Source organism: Ascidiella aspersa, chromosome 9 (genome assembly GCF_963924565.1).
Source record: "Ascidiella aspersa chromosome 9, kaAscAspe10.2, whole genome shotgun sequence".
Lineage (NCBI taxonomy): Eukaryota > Metazoa > Chordata > Ascidiacea > Phlebobranchia > Ascidiidae > Ascidiella > Ascidiella aspersa.
The window spans coordinates 6,521,134-6,538,880 of record NC_139455.1 but is presented as its reverse complement, the minus strand read 5'-3'; the positions used below and the strand labels follow the sequence as shown (position 1 = coordinate 6,538,880).

At 39.0% G+C, this 17,747-nt stretch overlaps 1 protein-coding gene across 1 annotated transcript in view; it reads left to right on the top strand.

The window, feature by feature from the left end:
- The window catches only part of LOC146132090 (dynein axonemal heavy chain 7-like), a 75,004-nt gene that overhangs the window by 32,485 nt on the left and 24,772 nt on the right, over positions 1–17,747 (top strand). Inside the window, exons 35-53 of the mRNA XM_083396404.1 lie at positions 65–247; positions 1,034–1,213; positions 2,711–2,842; positions 4,491–4,723; positions 5,518–5,704; positions 6,831–6,986; positions 7,740–7,837; positions 8,251–8,448; positions 9,139–9,358; positions 9,852–9,995; positions 10,760–10,929; positions 11,508–11,649; positions 12,524–12,691; positions 13,199–13,325; positions 13,695–13,813; positions 14,872–14,982; positions 15,540–15,725; positions 16,406–16,528; positions 17,107–17,365. Coding sequence (XP_083252530.1) covers positions 65–247; positions 1,034–1,213; positions 2,711–2,842; positions 4,491–4,723; positions 5,518–5,704; positions 6,831–6,986; positions 7,740–7,837; positions 8,251–8,448; positions 9,139–9,358; positions 9,852–9,995; positions 10,760–10,929; positions 11,508–11,649; positions 12,524–12,691; positions 13,199–13,325; positions 13,695–13,813; positions 14,872–14,982; positions 15,540–15,725; positions 16,406–16,528; positions 17,107–17,365 — 3,136 coding nt within the window. The remainder of the gene's footprint in view (positions 1–64; positions 248–1,033; positions 1,214–2,710; positions 2,843–4,490; positions 4,724–5,517; positions 5,705–6,830; positions 6,987–7,739; positions 7,838–8,250; positions 8,449–9,138; positions 9,359–9,851; positions 9,996–10,759; positions 10,930–11,507; positions 11,650–12,523; positions 12,692–13,198; positions 13,326–13,694; positions 13,814–14,871; positions 14,983–15,539; positions 15,726–16,405; positions 16,529–17,106; positions 17,366–17,747) is intronic.

The following is a 17,747-nucleotide window of genomic DNA, read 5'->3' as shown; positions in this document are numbered from 1 at the left end:
AGTTTAGGAACACCGGTCTATATAGTTGCCCCTTACTGATGATTGTCGTTTTCACCTTAAACAGACCCCAGACCGAAAATGGCTGATCTTTGACGGTCCGGTGGACGCGATCTGGATTGAGAACATGAACACGGTGTTGGACGACAACAAGAAGTTGTGCCTCATGTCGGGCGAGATCATTCAGATGTCGCCGCCCATGAGCCTCATATTTGAGCCGATGGACTTGGAGGTGGCATCTCCGGCCACTGTGAGTTTTACCGAACGATTTTATTGCACTACAAAAATAGAGATCTGTGTATAGGAGCACCTTTGGAATATTTTAGGGCTGGGCTTCGAACTGTGTCTTTTCAGTACGACTGCCTTAAAAATCTTTCGAAAATGAAGGGCGATTTTGTGGCGCAGTAAAAGCGAACGTTTGCTCAAAAAATACTTTTTAAACCAAAACGGCGATAAAATTATTATTTTTATGCAGAAATTATTTCAACTTTCTTCTTTTTGTATCTATAAACAGATTCCAGCGTTATTTAAGTTTTGTAAAATTTTTAAACCAAAACACTAATGCTAATAAGAAATCTTTAGAACTATTTCAACACTTCTAGTAAAAAAAAAATACCAATGTTACAGGTATACAAACTTCAATAGTGCGATTTTGGATCAGATTAATCACTATGCAAAATCGGTGTCCCACACAAGCGTAAAACACTTTAACTAACACCGCACTCTTTTAGATTTGAGATAAGTGCCGCGGCGCGCTAGAGTAGTTCAAAATATTATAAGGGTCGGTCAACGATTTGTAATATTGGAACGTAACATATTTGTATTAAGAAGTAAGCGAAACTTTAATCATACTGTGCATTAATAAAATTATAGTATTAGGAGGTTTACTTGTTGCATTGTCTTGTATTAAGGACAATTGTAAAGTTATAAATATAATTGGTATAAAGTAGTTTTACTGTGCCAATAGGTAAACAATTTAACCACTGGTCTACAATGACACGCAGCGTCGCTTATTACATTTTTAATTTACCGCCAGGTGTCGCGCTGCGGCATGATCTACATGGAGCCGCACATGCTTGGCTGGCGACCGCTGCTCATCTCCTGGCTAAAAACACTGCCGGAGGGAGTCAGCGATGAACACAAGGAACTCATTCGCGGCTTGTTCGACCGCATGGTCATCCCGGTCACTCAGTGGCTAAGGAAGGGCGGAGCCAAGGTATAAGATAAATTGCTAGTATTAGCATTGTTTGTGTGTTAGGAAAGGCGCCTATGGTTATTTAAGTGGCGAATTTACGTTGCATGTTATATCGGTTTCAATTAGAACACGCACCAACTAGGAAAGTTGCTCAACAATATGATTTGCAAAACCAATGATAATTTTTGCAGGCGTTTAGAACCAGTAAAAACTAATCTCAGGGTCATTTCTATGTTATTTTATTTTAAGTGGACACCCTCTCGTAGCCTGACTGTACAACGAACAATATTTTTAAACTATTTTGGTAAAACCAACCGCACAGTAAATAGCCCGGAATACAATAGAAATATATTAACTTTAAATAGGAAACTTTAACAACGCAGCAGACAAGCTTTTGTAGGCAACGTTTTATTCCCGAGGAAGTTTATTTCCGAAACTTGTTGCCATGTAGTATTAAGTACATTGTATTACTGGGGATTATTTTTTATGTTTTCTTATCGCATTTGGCGACCAAACGTAGCAGCGTATTTCACCATTTATTGATTATTACGTCACACAAAGCAGTGTGTTATACGTCGTTTCAAAGTTAGGAAAGCGGGTTTACGATTTAGCGTATTTCAGGCTCAGTTGTTGTGTCGGCTAACATTTTACCACATAGGCTTCTTTTATATATTTGTGGATGTGAACGAACACTTTCGCAGACGGTACTTTCCCACGCTGTAATTAAGGAACAGTTTGCCCACTGTTAATTAACCTTATCACTGGCGGCGTATTTTGGGATAGTTTCCTCAGAAGTTAAATTTAATTTGCACACTAATTACACTTGAAACTTAAAATTCAAATTCTGTTAAAACTCAAGAGCGTTTATAAACTCTCTACACCAGTGTTTCCTGACCTTTTTAGCGCTCGTACACTTTGAGCTTTCCTGTAACTTTCTCGTACCCCCTGTCTACAATTGTCGACAGAAGTAAATAAAATGATAATAGTAGGAATTAAATTCTGTGTATTTTTAACTTACGTGTTGAATGCATGCATTAAAACCAGCGTTTTAAGTTCAACAATATTGAAAACACCCAAACAATCAGTCAATTTACTAATGGGTTTTTTGTTGTTGCTTTTCGTAAGTCAAGCTTTTTTCACTAATATGCCTAAATAGCGCATAACTCCACACTACGTGTCGTACCCCCTGCTTTGGTGCTTCGTACACGTACCCCTGGTTAGGAACCCCTTCTCTACACACCCATGTGCGACGCCTAAGATTGTACTTAAACCGAGGTTTGCGAAAACTACGTAGTATGCTCACTGCCGGATTACCCATTAGGCTACTAAGGCTACAGCCTTAGGCCCTGAAAAAAGGTTAAACTTTTGTAAGGCTGATAGTGATGCAGATCAAGTAAGTTTTCATGTATGTTTTTTTATTACTTTTTGCAGCTTAGTTTGCAAAATTAGACCCTTCTCTAGTAAACAGCCTTAGGCCTCCTATAGTGCCCTTAATCCAGCTCTGGGTATTCTTTGTAGGAGCTGTCCCCGACCAACAACACGAACCTCGCCGTTGCCCTGATGAAGCTCATGGAATCGCAGATGGACGACTTTAAGGACGCCGCAAAGATCAAGGCGATGGACCAACGCGAGGTGGTCGCCTGGCTTGAGGTGGGTATAGCAAGGTGTAGTAAGTAATTAATAGTTCGCGACCTGTTGTACACGTACCACCAGTGACGCGCGATTGGTACACGAGCAGCGTTCTGGCCACTTGAAGAGTTATAGAAAAATATTATTTTTTTAATCATTTCAAATTTGGGCAAAATTGTTTCTTTGGTAATCTTGTTCACCTGTGGATATTGCTTCTTTTAATTGAGTATTGGAAAAGGTACCAATCGTTTACTCGGTCTCTTTACAGAGTTCTATTTATTTTTTGACCTCTTTACGAAAACGGCTTTTAAATTCGTTATGTATTATTTTTGTTTCTCTGAATTCTCCTCCATATTTCCACGATTTTGTTTTTTAAAGCGTGTTTAACACATCGTTTTCAAACGGCGCTGAGCGTACAATTTTTGCGCTCGTATTCCTTCGTACTTAGGCCAACTCCTCACCGGAAGCCATTGTAGATTAACTGGATCTGTCGATCAAAGATGCAAGCAAGGCAGGCTAGAAAGAACAACTAGCCTGCGGTTCGAAGGTTCGAACTCACGACCTCCGGTCATACCGGAACCGTCGCTCTTTTAAGTGAGTTTCACAGGCTCAGAGGGGAGTCATTCCACAAACAACCATGACTTGCGTGCTACACTCTGTTAGTACAAGCAACTTCATATTAAAGGGGATCCACAGTAACATATCATTCAATGAAAGATACGCGTTCATCAACTGTGGTCTAGCCCGTCTGAAGTATCTTTTTGACCAACGATAACAGCTTACATATCAGTACACCGAAATCCATCACAGATTAACTAAATCCGTCGATCAATGATGCAAGCAAGGCATGCAAGAAAAACAGCTAGCCTGCAGTGAGGTTCGAACTCACAACCGTCGGTCATGCTGGGACCGTTACTCTACCAAATGCGCTACACAGGCTCAAAGGAGAGCGAGTCTACAAACAACCATGAAGCCAATGCTTGGCACATTCTGTTTTTATAAGCAACTTTACATTAACGGTACCATATTATACAGTACCATATTATTCAATGGAAGATATGTGTTCAACAACTGTAGTCTAGTCGTTCTGAAGCTAATTTTTGACGAACGATTAAGGCTTCCGTAACATACCGAAAATTTATCGCACATTAACGGAATCTGTCGATCAATAATACAAGCAAGGTAGGCTAGAAAAACAACTAGTCTGCAATGAGGTTTAAACACGGGCTTGTACGGCAGCAAGTCGAGAAACAACTATATCGTCATTGCATGCTACATTCTGTGAGTACAAGCAACCTCCCACTGAATGGGATCTACAGTACCACATCATTCAAGGAAAGATATATGTTCAACAACAACTGTGATCTAGCCCTTTTGAAAACTCTTTTGACCAACGATATAGGCTCGTTATCACTTTTCATCTTCTTCTGACCAACGATAATCTCCTTATCACTTTTCGTCTTCTTTTGACCAAGGATAGGCTCCTTATCACTTCTCATCTTCTTATGACCAACGATAAGCTCCTCATCACTTCTCATCTTATTTTGACCAAGGATAGGCTCCTTATCACTTCTCATCTTCTTTTGACCAACGAGAGGCTTCTTATCACTTCTCATCCTCTTTTGAGCAACAATAGGCTTCGCATCACTTTTTATTTTTTTATATCCAGGGCATTTTCCTCTTCTCGTTTATCTGGTCGATCGGGTCGACGACCGACGGAGACTCGCGCACCAAGTTCGACTTTCTCCTGCGCGAGATCATGGACGGACCCTTGAGCGAAGAGACGCGGAAAATGTACCACATCATCGATCCCGTTCTCCCTCCCAGCAAGTCCTTCTCCGCCCCGATCCCGAGGAACGCCGACGTCTTCAGCTGGATGTTCGTCCGCGAAGGAATGGGAAAGTAAGTGCTCTTTTCATTGTTGTGTTGTAACTTTTTCCATGTTTTTATGACTTGACTTGGAGTTCAGTAGTTTACCCAAGTAACTTGACCTAATACATTCATTTTACGATTTAAGCACCATATGAAATGTAATAAATTTGGGTAATTGAGCACCATATTAAATGTTAACTTGATATTAGTTTCGGTGTTTGGAGTTGCTATGCGCTCAGAATGTAACGTGTTGATCAATTATGTCAATGCTGTGACTTGGATTTGAATTGCTGCGATAATGACTTCGACTGGGTACAGCTATTCGTTAGAACTAAAGCTATTTTTACTAAGTGGTTTTGCTTTCACCTGAGGTAATTTTCAAATGGCTCGACTTGAATTTGTGTCATTTGAATATGTCTTGTGTACAACACTGACTCTTTCTATGCTTAGGAATTCTTTACATTTTAACTTAATTCAAACTATTGATTTAGTATGCCGTAATTGAAATGATTGTATTGTAAAACCGTATAAACACATGCGTGTAGTTGGTAATGGGTTGTTTAACTGCAAGCAGAATGTCTGCCTGTTGATTAAATGCAAACAATAATCCCCCGATAAGACGTTTGTTAATTAGAAAACTTTTTAAATATTTGTTTGTTAATGACCGTGCCCAGAGTGTTTTACTTTTAAATAATTAGTGACAAACATATACTCGGTTGGAGGTTTAGATACAAGATAAAAAGCCTAATATTCCCAACGAAAATTCAAACCACGCAACTTTGACTTTACCTGTTATGACGTAACAATCGCCTGTTTATCGACAGGTGGGAGAAGTGGACCGACTCGATCAAGGACGCGCCGCCGCTGCCAAAGGACGTTAACTTCAACGAGATCCTGATCCCGACCCTGGACACGGCCCGCTACTCCCACCTTATCCGGCTCCTGGTCACCCACCAGATGCCGCTGTTGCTGGTCGGACCCACCGGGACCGGAAAGTCGGTCTACATCAACGTAAGTATTGCTGGTGTTGTAAAGTCCTTACTTGGGTATATTCAACTTGCTGGTTTTAAATAAATTCACTTGACTTGTATCTGTGATTTAAAAAGATTCATGTGCCCTAAGTTATTCCTCTGATGATTTTCCCCACATGACACCCTTGTTTTAAATGACGTAATTTAATTATTTTATATAATGGCTTGATTTTGGTTTCTGTTTTTGTAATATATGTATTGACATAATCCGTGGTCAAATGACCTGACTTGACGTAAGTCCCTATTATTCGATGTCTTCTAAAGTTAAGTCTTCAAAGGAAAACGGGGCCTTAAATTTACTTAAAGAAATGTTTTTGATAACTTTGAAATTTTTTGACTTTGACTTATTTTATTTACAAATGGTTTATTTACAACACTTTTGTGCTCGTCTGTACGGCAGTTCTAATTTTATTTGTGTTGAAACATTTAAATAGGTTCGTAGCCGGTATGGATATTTAATTTTAATATATGGCATATCCTCTTTATTTGTTAAAAAGTTAGTGTCATAAGAATCAACGACCAGATATATATATATTGGAAATATATTAATCGTTTCAGTTTATTAAGTTTCAATTTAAACTTGTCGCCAGTTTTCATTTAATCAAAGTACTCGTATTGTTATCGGACAAAAGACACCTTAAAAAACATCAAATGTGTGAACCAGGCGATAAATAGGGCTGTAAAAGCATGTCATTGTGTTAAAGCCCATATTGTCATCGGTACTGATATGATCCTGAATTAATGTTGGTATTTCAGCCATAGCGTGACGATTCAACGTAGAGGCTTATACTAATTTTTTGACAAATCAAAGATGACCCCGATCCGATATTATCGGACATTCCTAGTAACGAATGTGATTTTTTTTTGTTAAAAGGACACAATCGCAAATTGACCTCGCCGAGAAGCTACGTTTCGCAATTAAGAAAAAAAAACATAATGGAGGCACAATAGGCCAGAAGTTATTGCAAATTAGTAAATGTTCTACAAATTTCGTTAAAAAAACGGATTTATTCACATTTTAATGATTATTCCACGGCGAGGCAAAATATAAATACCGTGACATTATCAGTAATCTGTAACATCGGTTTGCTTTTCGAACGCGGCAGAATTTCCTCATGAACCAACTGGACATGGACGCCTACAAGCCGATGAACATCAACTTCTCGGCCCAGACAACTGCCCGACAGACGCAGGACATCATCATGTCGAAGCTGGACAAGCGCCGGAAGGGAGTCTACGGCCCTCCCCTCGGAAAACGAACCGTAAGTGGGACCGACGTTTGGGGGCAAAGTTGTGCACCCTTTTAAACCGACGGGCCCAAGTTCGTTAACCCGACTTTGATCGCCGGCCCAAGGCATCTTTCATCGATGAAACTCGCCTTAATTAATGTGCTAGCAACCTAATGTTTATTACCTAGTTGCCCATATTGATTGATGATTTATTGATTGATGATTTATTACCTAGTTGCCCATATTGATTGATGGTATATTGATTGATGATTTAAACTATGTGGAAAAGGGAAATACTTACCCACGTTAAACAAATGGCAATTTTCAGCCCGGTTACTGATACAATTTCAAGTGAGCAAGAACTTATCAAGCATACATAGTGACTTTACTTTCGTTAGGTTTGAAGTTAAAAGATTACAAAAGTTATTTTACAAGTACTTTTTAAACAAGAACGAAAAACTCGCCTTGTAATATTTTTACATTGTAAAGCTGGATTAGCAGCGAGGACTTTGTACTTTGTACTAGTTTTATCAAACTGACACAACTAATAAAATACAATCAAGTGCAACCTAAATGCATCTTTACTAACATACCTATACCTCCATCATTATTATAATGCTAGATTACCAACAGAGGATTTTATGTTTTGTAATCGATTTAACAAACTGACACCACTAATAAAATAGGCTTGTCGCAATTAGCGCCCAGTAGCCTCATCAGTAAAAAGAAGTCTTTTAAAGTTTATTTTCGGTACCGTTTCGCCATTTAAACCTTGTGTTTTGCCAGGTCGTGTTCGTGGACGACATCAACATGCCGCAGCGTGAAGTTTACGGAGCCCAACCTCCCATCGAACTTCTGCGCCAGTGGCTGGACCACTGGAATTGGTAAGTGCCTCGTGAGCTGGAGCTTGATTTTGTAATACTTGATGTATATTCCCCAAGTGCCCGAGTTCTAAAAAGGGTTAAAATTTCCAAACCGTTACCCTTATAGACTCCAGAATATTGTCTAAAAGTGCAATACTACGTGAAAATGTACCCAATGTTTTCAGTGTTCTCTAGTAGCAAAGGACAAACAAACTGAATAGTTTACAATAATATTTGCAACATTTTATTTTCCTCAAACTATTTTCATATATTCCCGATATTTATTTTACCGATTAAGTTAATTCGTAGAGATATATTAATATGTTGTTTTCCAAGCCGTGGTACACGATTTTAAAGCAAAACAACTGACATCAAAAGCGTTTCTTACACAACAATCGCATTTCTAACGTCACAATCCCCATTTTCCTCGCCAGGTACGACCTCTCGGATTGCACCATGATTAAACTGGTCGACATCCAGCTAATGGCCGCCATGGGCCCGCCAGGTGGCGGTAGAAACCCAATTACGGCTCGATTTTTGCGTCACTTTAACACCATCACCATAAACGTGTTCGATGACGAGGCAAAGTCGACCATCTTTACAAGGATTCTTCATTGGCACTTTGCAATTCGGTAAGGATATTTCCTCCTGTGTTACTGTGCACTTGGGTTAAGCTCATGAAGGCCAAGAACGGGAAAATGTTTGCAAGCATAAGGGTGACCTATATTATATTCGCATGAAGAACAACAAATGCCCTAGGCTTGGATGTGGCCTATTAATGTTTAACTAAATACGGGACCGACCCGCCAATAAGCAGGCTTTATTATACCCAGGTATGCTGTAAGACTAAAAATATTCTTTTATTGGATGTTACTCCACTGTGCAAGATTTCAGAATTAATTTAATTTTAGAGACTGATTTTAACCTCTTGCTGTTTATTTTTAGCAAGCTCAACTCTCCTCTTTTTCCTGTAGTGGACAGGTTAACCATATTTCGGTTCTACCAACATTTTACTCCCAGCTTTCCGTATAAAACTATAAACCATTCTAAAAGTTCAACATTTTAACCTTTAATTTATCCACTTCTATTCGACGGCAACCAATTCGACAAAGACGGAAACTAATTTTCGCGATGTTTTTTTGACCCACGCCGCGGGGTACTTGGTAAAAAGACTTTAAGCTAACTTTTTTACCTATTCTCATCAGTCACCAGTTGACAAGGAGTTTACCTAGCTAAAAAAAACATTTTTTTAAGGATTTTTCTCGATCCTTAGTGAAAAAAAAAACGTTTGAATTAACCCTTTTTTTCTTATTCCTCATTAGCCACCAGTTTGACAAGGAGTTCACCTCTCTGGTGCCGAAGCTGGTCGCTGCCACCTCAGACATTTACGCGTCGGCCGCCAAAAACCTTCTGCCCACCCCGGCCAAGTCGCACTACCTCTTCAACCTGCGAGATTTCAACCGCATCATAGGCGGCGTTTGCCTGTGCGTACCCCAGTCAGCAGTCGATCTCGACGCCATCAAAAAGCTCTGGGTTCACGAGGTTGGTCCTCGCCTTTTATTCTCGTTTTTTTTGCTGGTTTTAGCAGCTTATTAGCTAGGTGCGCGTACGTTTGCGGGATTTTGTCAGTGTTATGAACAAGCAATTTTGAAATGAGTCCCAGTCAAATCATTCGTAAAATAACTTAAGTCCAAATAGAGTCATTTGTAAAATAGTAAAAGTCCAAGTCAAGTAATTTGTAAAATAACTTAAGTCCACCTTAAGTTTTTGTCAACAAATCAAAAGTCAAGTCCTAGTTAAGTCATAATTATAGCAGTTAGAATCCAAGTAAAGTCCTTGTTAAAAACAAGCAGCTTTATGCTACTTAGATTGGTAAAGTAACTCGATTACGAGCAATGACTCAACTAAAAGATAACAAAAACGCAACATATACCAAGCAGATTGTATTATGTAGACTTTATTTGACGAAAAATGTAGACTTTATTTTGACGATAGACTTTATTTGACGAAAAACACTCTTCCCGCCTCTATTCAGGTGATGCGCGTGTACTACGATCGCCTTGTAGACGCCCCCGACAAGACCTGGCTGTTCGACTATGTTCGTGAAGTGGTGGCCACCCATCTCGGGGCCGACTTTAACACGCTTTTCAAGTCGCTCGACTTTAACAACGACGGAAAGGTACGTTTAACTTATACTTCTTGAGGCTGTAGGGCCAGAGCTGGATTAACCATTAGACAAAATAAAGACCTGACTTAAGGCACCAAGGGAAGTGGGGACACATACATTTCCAATGGTGCCTCAGTGTTTAATGACTTAATTCGAGTTGTTCAGAAGACTCAGACCTCATTAGTGGCCCGGTTGAGTTCATTTTTTGCTTACAGTATTTTTGGGATAATATCTTGTGTGCTTCAATGTGTTTATATTTTGAATGACACATATGGGGAACCGAAGTCTTACGTGCTTGGAGGAGGGCGGAGGAAAAGGCATGATCCGTAATTTCATTGCACTTGAACATGTTTATAATATACCCTATCTTCAAAGACAGCACAGCACATACTATCATACTCATTTTTTTTCAAGCAAACTCATTATAGAATTACCATTTTGTTGGCGAGACCTGTAATCGAGTTTTTCAACGTGTGTATGAAGGTAGCATTGCCACCTCTTTAGGAATTGCATCGTGATGTAATAACTAGGAACTGATGTACACTTTAGTCGAAGATTTATCTCGCTTGTGATATACCCGAACTGTTTAAATTGGTCGTAACCAAAATATTTTACGACTAACATAACAACTTATTAGTTTAAATTACCAATCCCTGTTGGAACTACAAAATTCCCCCTAGGGTGATTCTACCCCTGTTGGGAACCTCTACTTTAGCTCATTCTTGGCATTTTTGCCATCACGTTATATGCGACTACCCTAATTTAACCCGTTCCAGGTTGAAGAAGATGACCTTCGCAGCTTGATGTACTGCGACTTCACGCCCAAGAACGACAACAAGTACTACCTGGAAGTGGAAAACGTTGACAAGTTGCGCGAGGTCATCGAGGGTCATCTGGACGAGTTCAACAACATGAGCAAGAAGCCAATGAACCTCGTCATATTCAGGTACACATTCTGCTGCTCTGTGCTATTTTTTTAATCATTAGGGGGTGCCTAGCTTATGCTAGTGGTTGATTGGCGCAGTAAATGGTTATCCACAACCTTAACACGTTTTATACGCTTTTCGGTCCTTGCTTTACTGTAAAGGCCACACTAAGCCAATTTTTTAGTAAAAACAAATGGCAGTGTATAGTTAAAGATGAATTTTGAAAAATATATGTTTCATATTAGTTAAAAATATTGTTTTGGACATTGCATGTTATAATATAAAATGAAATCAGCGCCCTACCTTGAAACACAATTTTGTCAAATATTCCTCGAGTTTCTTGCACCATTATGATGACTATACATTCAACTTAAACTGTCAAGTGCAAATTGAGACGACAAAAAGCTTCTAATTTTGAAAGAAGCTATCTTTACCATTAGGATTCTTGATGTAGGAGCGCTCTTTACAAAATAATTGTAAATTTTTTTTGTCACATTTACCTTTGCGTGATTCAAACTTAACCTTTCGCAATTTGGTGGGTGTGAATTTGATAGTGAATACCACTCAAAATGACCTTTAAACTTTTTCATTTGCGCAGATTTGCGATCGAACACGTTTGCAAAATCTCGCGAATTCTCAAGCAGCCGAGGAGCCACGCCCTCCTGGTGGGAGTGGGCGGGTCCGGGCGTCAGTCGCTCACCAGACTCGCTGCGCACATGGCCGACTACGAACTCTTCCAGGTAAGACGCCGCTGTTTCTATAGAACATAACGCCTGACTGAGGCTTTAGCTAGACTCTGGGGAGGCGGTTATCGCCAGGAAGCATTTGCTATACCCTTGTATGCGAAAGATAAGAGGTCAGTCAAAATATCGTTATCGACATTATTTTCTGATCAAGTCATGGCACTTTAGAAATTTTTGCTGGTAACAAAGCAATAAAATCCATTTTTTTATTAAATTTTTAAAAAGCTAACTTTCTTTTAAACCTTAAGAGAAAGAAAAAATAATTGTTTTTTTTCCTCGTACTTCTTAAATTGGCAATTCACAGTCCATGAACTTCAAATAAACGTACTCGTCTTCAAGAAGATTTCTGCAAAATTTTACAAACAGAAAAATTCGCTCCCTTACATTCAGAGAGGTTCAATAGAATTTATTTGAGTTTGCCTTGCAAATTACCGATATCGTGATAGTTGGGTTTTGAATTTATCTACAGATTTTAATTACCTTATGTCTTATTGTGAGTTCACATAATTTCAAATTGCTGGTTATAAATAAAATCAAGCTAATAAAAAATTGACTCAGCTTGGCGACTCTTTCTATTTGAATTAACACAGTTTTCACACTGACATTCTAATAAAATAAGACGATTGATCTTAGTCACAATTTATACATGATTTAAGCATAAAATACTATTATAAATCATTAAAGATTTAACATATAAAAACGAAAAAAACAACAAAAAGAAATGCAGGGTCGTATGTTAAAAATTTGAAAATCAAAACCAAGAACAGAAATACCAACAATGTTGACTGCAGTATATTGCGCAAACGATAATTGAACATCTTATAAAGTTTCGAGGTAAAGAAACGTAACACTTCCTCCTGATTTTTCCAAGGTCGAGATCTCCAAGGGCTACACCTCAGTGGAGTGGCGGGAGGACCTGAAAGTGATCCTGAGGAAGTCGACAGAGAGCGATCAGCACGGAACATTCCTCTTTACCGACACACAAATCAAGGAAGAGAGTTTCCTGGAGGACATCAACAACCTTCTGAACGCAGGAGAGGTGAGTCCCGGGGGTCAGCTGGACTTAAAAATCGTGTCTGTTTATAATGGACGAAACTAGCCATGTTTTGCTGAACTAGATAGTATTGGAAAATAACATATTGCGCAAAAACTAAAATTAAACGAAACATTAAACTGTACTAGGGTGGATATAAAGCTTTTCATTCGAAGATACTGCCATATAATTCATAACCCCACAATACGTGGTTGGCAAATATTCCTCCCTATTTGCTATTGATTTTTACAATTTGATACTGTGCTTGTGCACGTCGGACAGTTTTCTCGAATCCCGAGTCCCGAATTCGACTCAAGAAAAGTTCACCGACTCCGTAGAGCCTCGAGTCCGACTCCGGCTCCTCAATAAGTACATATAAACTAAATTCGAACTCAAGTTATTTCATAAAAGGTATAAATTAAAATTATCGACATATTTTCCCTTCAATTAGACAACTCGACTCCGTACTTGTTGCTGTCATTTCACAGCCACTTATATTATATTTTTTTAAAGGTGCCCAACCTCTTCCTGGCCGACGAGAAACAAGAGATTATCGAGAAAATGCGATCGCTCGATCGCCAAAGGGACAAGTCCAGACAAACTGACGGGACACCTAACGCCCTGTTCAGTTTCTTCATCGGTGATTGCCTTTCCGTTTTTTACTCTAGTCCAGTTAATGACCACTTGCTATTATAATTTCCCATTTTGTCTCTAATTTGAGGAAAGTACTTTAATCTATATAATACACATAATGAAGAGCATGTGATTGTGGAATACTTTTTTAGAAAATATAAATTATTACACAATAGTTGATAATATACGTACACTATACGTTGCGTGTTTATTGGGTGTAAAAGCTGGGTTGAGGATAAACTTCAACAAAAATCGCCTGGCATTTAATGGTTTAATCCAAAAACTTGACCACACGGATATCTAAGTTCTGATGTGCGTGGATATTTTCGATAAAATGCACTTCAAATGGTTCAAATGTTGCTCCTTTGTCATACAGACCGATGCCGTGATCAGCTGCACGTGGTGCTAGCTATGAGTCCTATCGGTGACGCGTTCAGGACACGACTGAGAAAGTTCCCCTCGCTGGTCAACTGCTGCACCATCGACTGGTTCCAGGTAGGGATGACCGATAATATCGGCTTGCACTCGATGCCCGATAAATAAACGAGGTATCGGTAGCTGTCCGATATTAAAGTAGTTTAACTTTATAATTAACGTCTACATTTCGTCCGTGGCTGCGATTAAAACGAGCTATTTCTACATTTAAAGGTGTTTTGTCCTAAAATTTACTTACTGGAAGTGAATATGTTTCTATGTATGCCAAATGTATCTCAATAAAATATAGTTACCGTTAAAAACCTAATTTGAAAAGTTTAGGCTTTCTTGTTGGATTGGTTGTAAAAATATCAGTTATAGTGATTTCGGAGTATTTCATTTGGTAGCGCACAACCCTATATTTCTAGAGAGCCAAACGGAAGTCATTATGTATATTTAGTTTGAATTTGTTTATAGTTCGCCCTAATTTTTTTAAATAAATACTTATTTTTAATATTCTGAATATTTTTCTCTGTAATATTATTAGATGTTTTTATGTGACGTCTGAAAAGCAATACTGTTATAATAAGTTTAGGCTATAGTTAAACTAGTTTTTTTTTTGGAAAATTATCAGCCGAGTGTAATAGTTCTATTGGGTCTTCTCGGCTACGATAGCTTCAGCTAGCTATCAAGCCTTTGACTAGGGCAGTGATTCTTAACCTTTTATGGCTAACCGCACCCATCATAAATAATAAATAGATTTGCGGTAACTCGCATGTAATTTTGTATTTTACTGGAAATGTCACTATAAATGGAACTGGAACAGCACAATCAACCTATAAAACATGTAGGAAAATGTCATTCGATATAATGGCCTCTAATCGTTTACAAATAGTTGTATCAAAAAGCTTACCAATTCAGCAAAAATAAGAGTTGTAAAAATTCTCAAATACCTACTGGCACCCTATTGGGAGCATTAGAAATGGCACACCAGGGCGCCGCGGCACCTCGAACGAGAACCACTGGACTAGGGGTTAGACCCCAAATGGCCTTCTTGCTCACAGGAGTAATATATCATCCCAACTATATCGCCCACCTTATGACGTCATAATCGAGTAAACGCGCGCGTTGTTTTGCAGTCGTGGCCGGAGGACGCTCTCACGGCTGTCGCGTCTCGCTTCCTGGAAGAAGTCGAGATGTCGGATGAGCACAGGAACGGGTGCATCGACATGTGCAAGATGTTTCACACGGTGAGCGCACAAATTTTTGTTTCTGTCATTTGTAGGTGAAAGTTTTTTTGATTTGTAGAATTTTGTTCATAAGGTCCAAGCGGTGTTTTGGTTCAAGCGGTCTCTTTCTTGCACCGCTTCAAATTCCCTTTGAAAGAGCGAGTAATAATATTACCGTTTTCTGAGAAATTATTATATTTTTTACTTCTTTAGGTAAATAGTCTAGCTTTTCATTTTTTTAAACCTTTTAACATATTCTGCATTCTGTTTACACGTTCCTTTAACTAGAACTTGCCAACTGCTTTTTTGGTCTAGTGGCATGAAGTTGTGAGCTAGTTTTATTAAAACACTAAAACGATTTTAAAAAAATGCTGTAAAGTTCTTATATCTTACATCGAATGATACGCGTCCAACTACATGGCCCCATTAAAACCGCCCGGTTGCTTTCTTCTTTACAGTTTTTGTTGCCATTTTCAATCGTTAAAGATAATTTACTTGACAAAGTTAAGATAATTTACTTGACAGGTATATCGATACATTACTTATATTTTACCATTGTTTTGCGCGCTGCTTGACAGACGACCCGCGACCTGTCCGAACGCTTCATGGTCGAACTGCAACGTCACAACTACGTCACGCCCACGTCATACCTCGAGCTGATCTCGACCTTCAAGGTGCTGTTGGGCAAGAAGCGAACGGAGGTGCACAAGATGAAGCGACGGTACGAAGTCGGGCTGGAAAAACTCAACTCGGCCGCCTCACAGGTACGCTATGGTCGTGAATAATAATTTTGCGTGTTTGTTATGTTTAAGGATTCACGATAATATCGGATCTGAGCCAATACCCGATGCCAAGTGGTGGTGTCGGTACTCGTCCGATACTAGGGTGGTATCGGTGCCGATCAGATACCAAATTAAAAAATATATTTTAGCCATTATTTCCGAACTAATGGTTCATTTTTCCATCAAAAAAAAACTATTGGAAACACTGGATGGTACTTCAATTCCTTAGAGTTGAAAGCAAATTTTGGCCTATTAACCTTTGAACAGTCTGAACATCACTGAACGTTATAATTTCATCTTTTTGGTTTGTTTGAGCAGAGTAAAGACGTCATTCGTATAAGCCGATATAAAAAGCGCCCAGGTTTCCTGTGACTAGTCTTTTCGTTTCTTTACAGTTTTATATTGCGCTTTAAATGCGTGAATGAAACAAATAAATGTTAGCAATTAAAAAAAGGGAAATTAGAATAGACCTAAACAAGAGCACCCAAGCGGCTTGGATATTTTTATGGAAACTAACATACTGATTCGGAGAGGCTGCTAACGAAGTTTAAAAAACACTCATTTACAAAAAAATCGCAAATGTATTGGTAATCTGACACATAACGAAACACTGCTTCGCATAAAAGCACAGTGTTTTAACGCACCTTGTTTGGCTTCCACAGGTGGCCGACATGCAGACTGAACTACGTGAGTTGCAGCCACAGCTGGTGGTGGCCAGTACAGAGGTAGATGAGATTATGGTCAACGTGGAACGGGAGAGTATCGAGGTGGCCAAGGTCGAGAAGGTAAGTGTTTGAAACTTCCTATAATTTATTTCGAAATCGGAAAATGTGAGTCATTATAGGACGTCTATATTATTTTGAATGTAACTTCTCAAACCTTATAACATCATAACGTTTAACTTACTTGGTGAATTGCTGAACGATGCAAATACGATAAATGTTATGGACGAATTCTTAAAAAAATAGCAATATACAAAAATATACACAATAGGTACAACCTTTTGGTGTTTAAACTCCGCAAAACGTTATATTTCGCAAAACAAGAAATACATGCATTGAAATGGTAGTTTGGTGAAAAAGTTTTGTATATTTATGAGAAACCTAAAGTTGTACCGATACTAACAATTACATCTAAAACTAAAAGATAAAAAACAAGTAAACTTCTCAAGTAGAAATAATGATAATGTTTTGTTTTCACTTTGTACAAAACATTATTTTACCGATAACTGGCGAAAACAAAACCTTTGTCGCGACCAACATGCCCACGATATTCGTATGTTTCTAGCCAATGAAGGTCTTTAAATACTATTAAAGTTGGAATGTTTTAAGTTTTCCACTCATCCGAAATTGTTTTCACCAAGGTCGTGAAAGCGGATGAGGCGGTGGCGAACGACCAGGCCAAAGTGGCCAAGGGCATTAAGGACGAATGTGACGCCGACCTGGCCGAGGCCATTCCGGTCCTGGAGGCCGCCCTGGTCGCCCTGAACACCCTCACCGCCAATGACATCACAATGGTGAAGGCCATGAAGAACCCCCCAGCCCCTGTTAAGCTCACAATGGAGACGATTTGCATTTTGAAGGGCGTCAAGCCAGACAGGATTCCCGACCCATCTGGAAGCGGTCGGTATTGCGCAATAAAAGCGATGAATTGCGAAATGCGATATAGAACTGAGTAATTGCATCGACAACTTAACACAGCCAATATTCACACTTGTGTTCAGGCTAAAAGTAAAATGCTAGTTCGATTCGTTTTTTTAAATCAGCACTTTTTTGGGGAATACAATATTCGCGTTTTCTTAATAACTTTAACGAAAATGCCGAAGCCATGATTTGATACAATTAACGTGTTTTGCTGTTAGCCTATGGTGGTAATAGTTCTTTTTACACTGATCATTGCTTGGGCCATTGCCGAAAAGTTTGGAAACAGCGAAATAGTTCGAATTTGTCGAATATTATGGCTTTGCTACGTAACATTTTTTACTTTTATTAAAGCAACATTTTA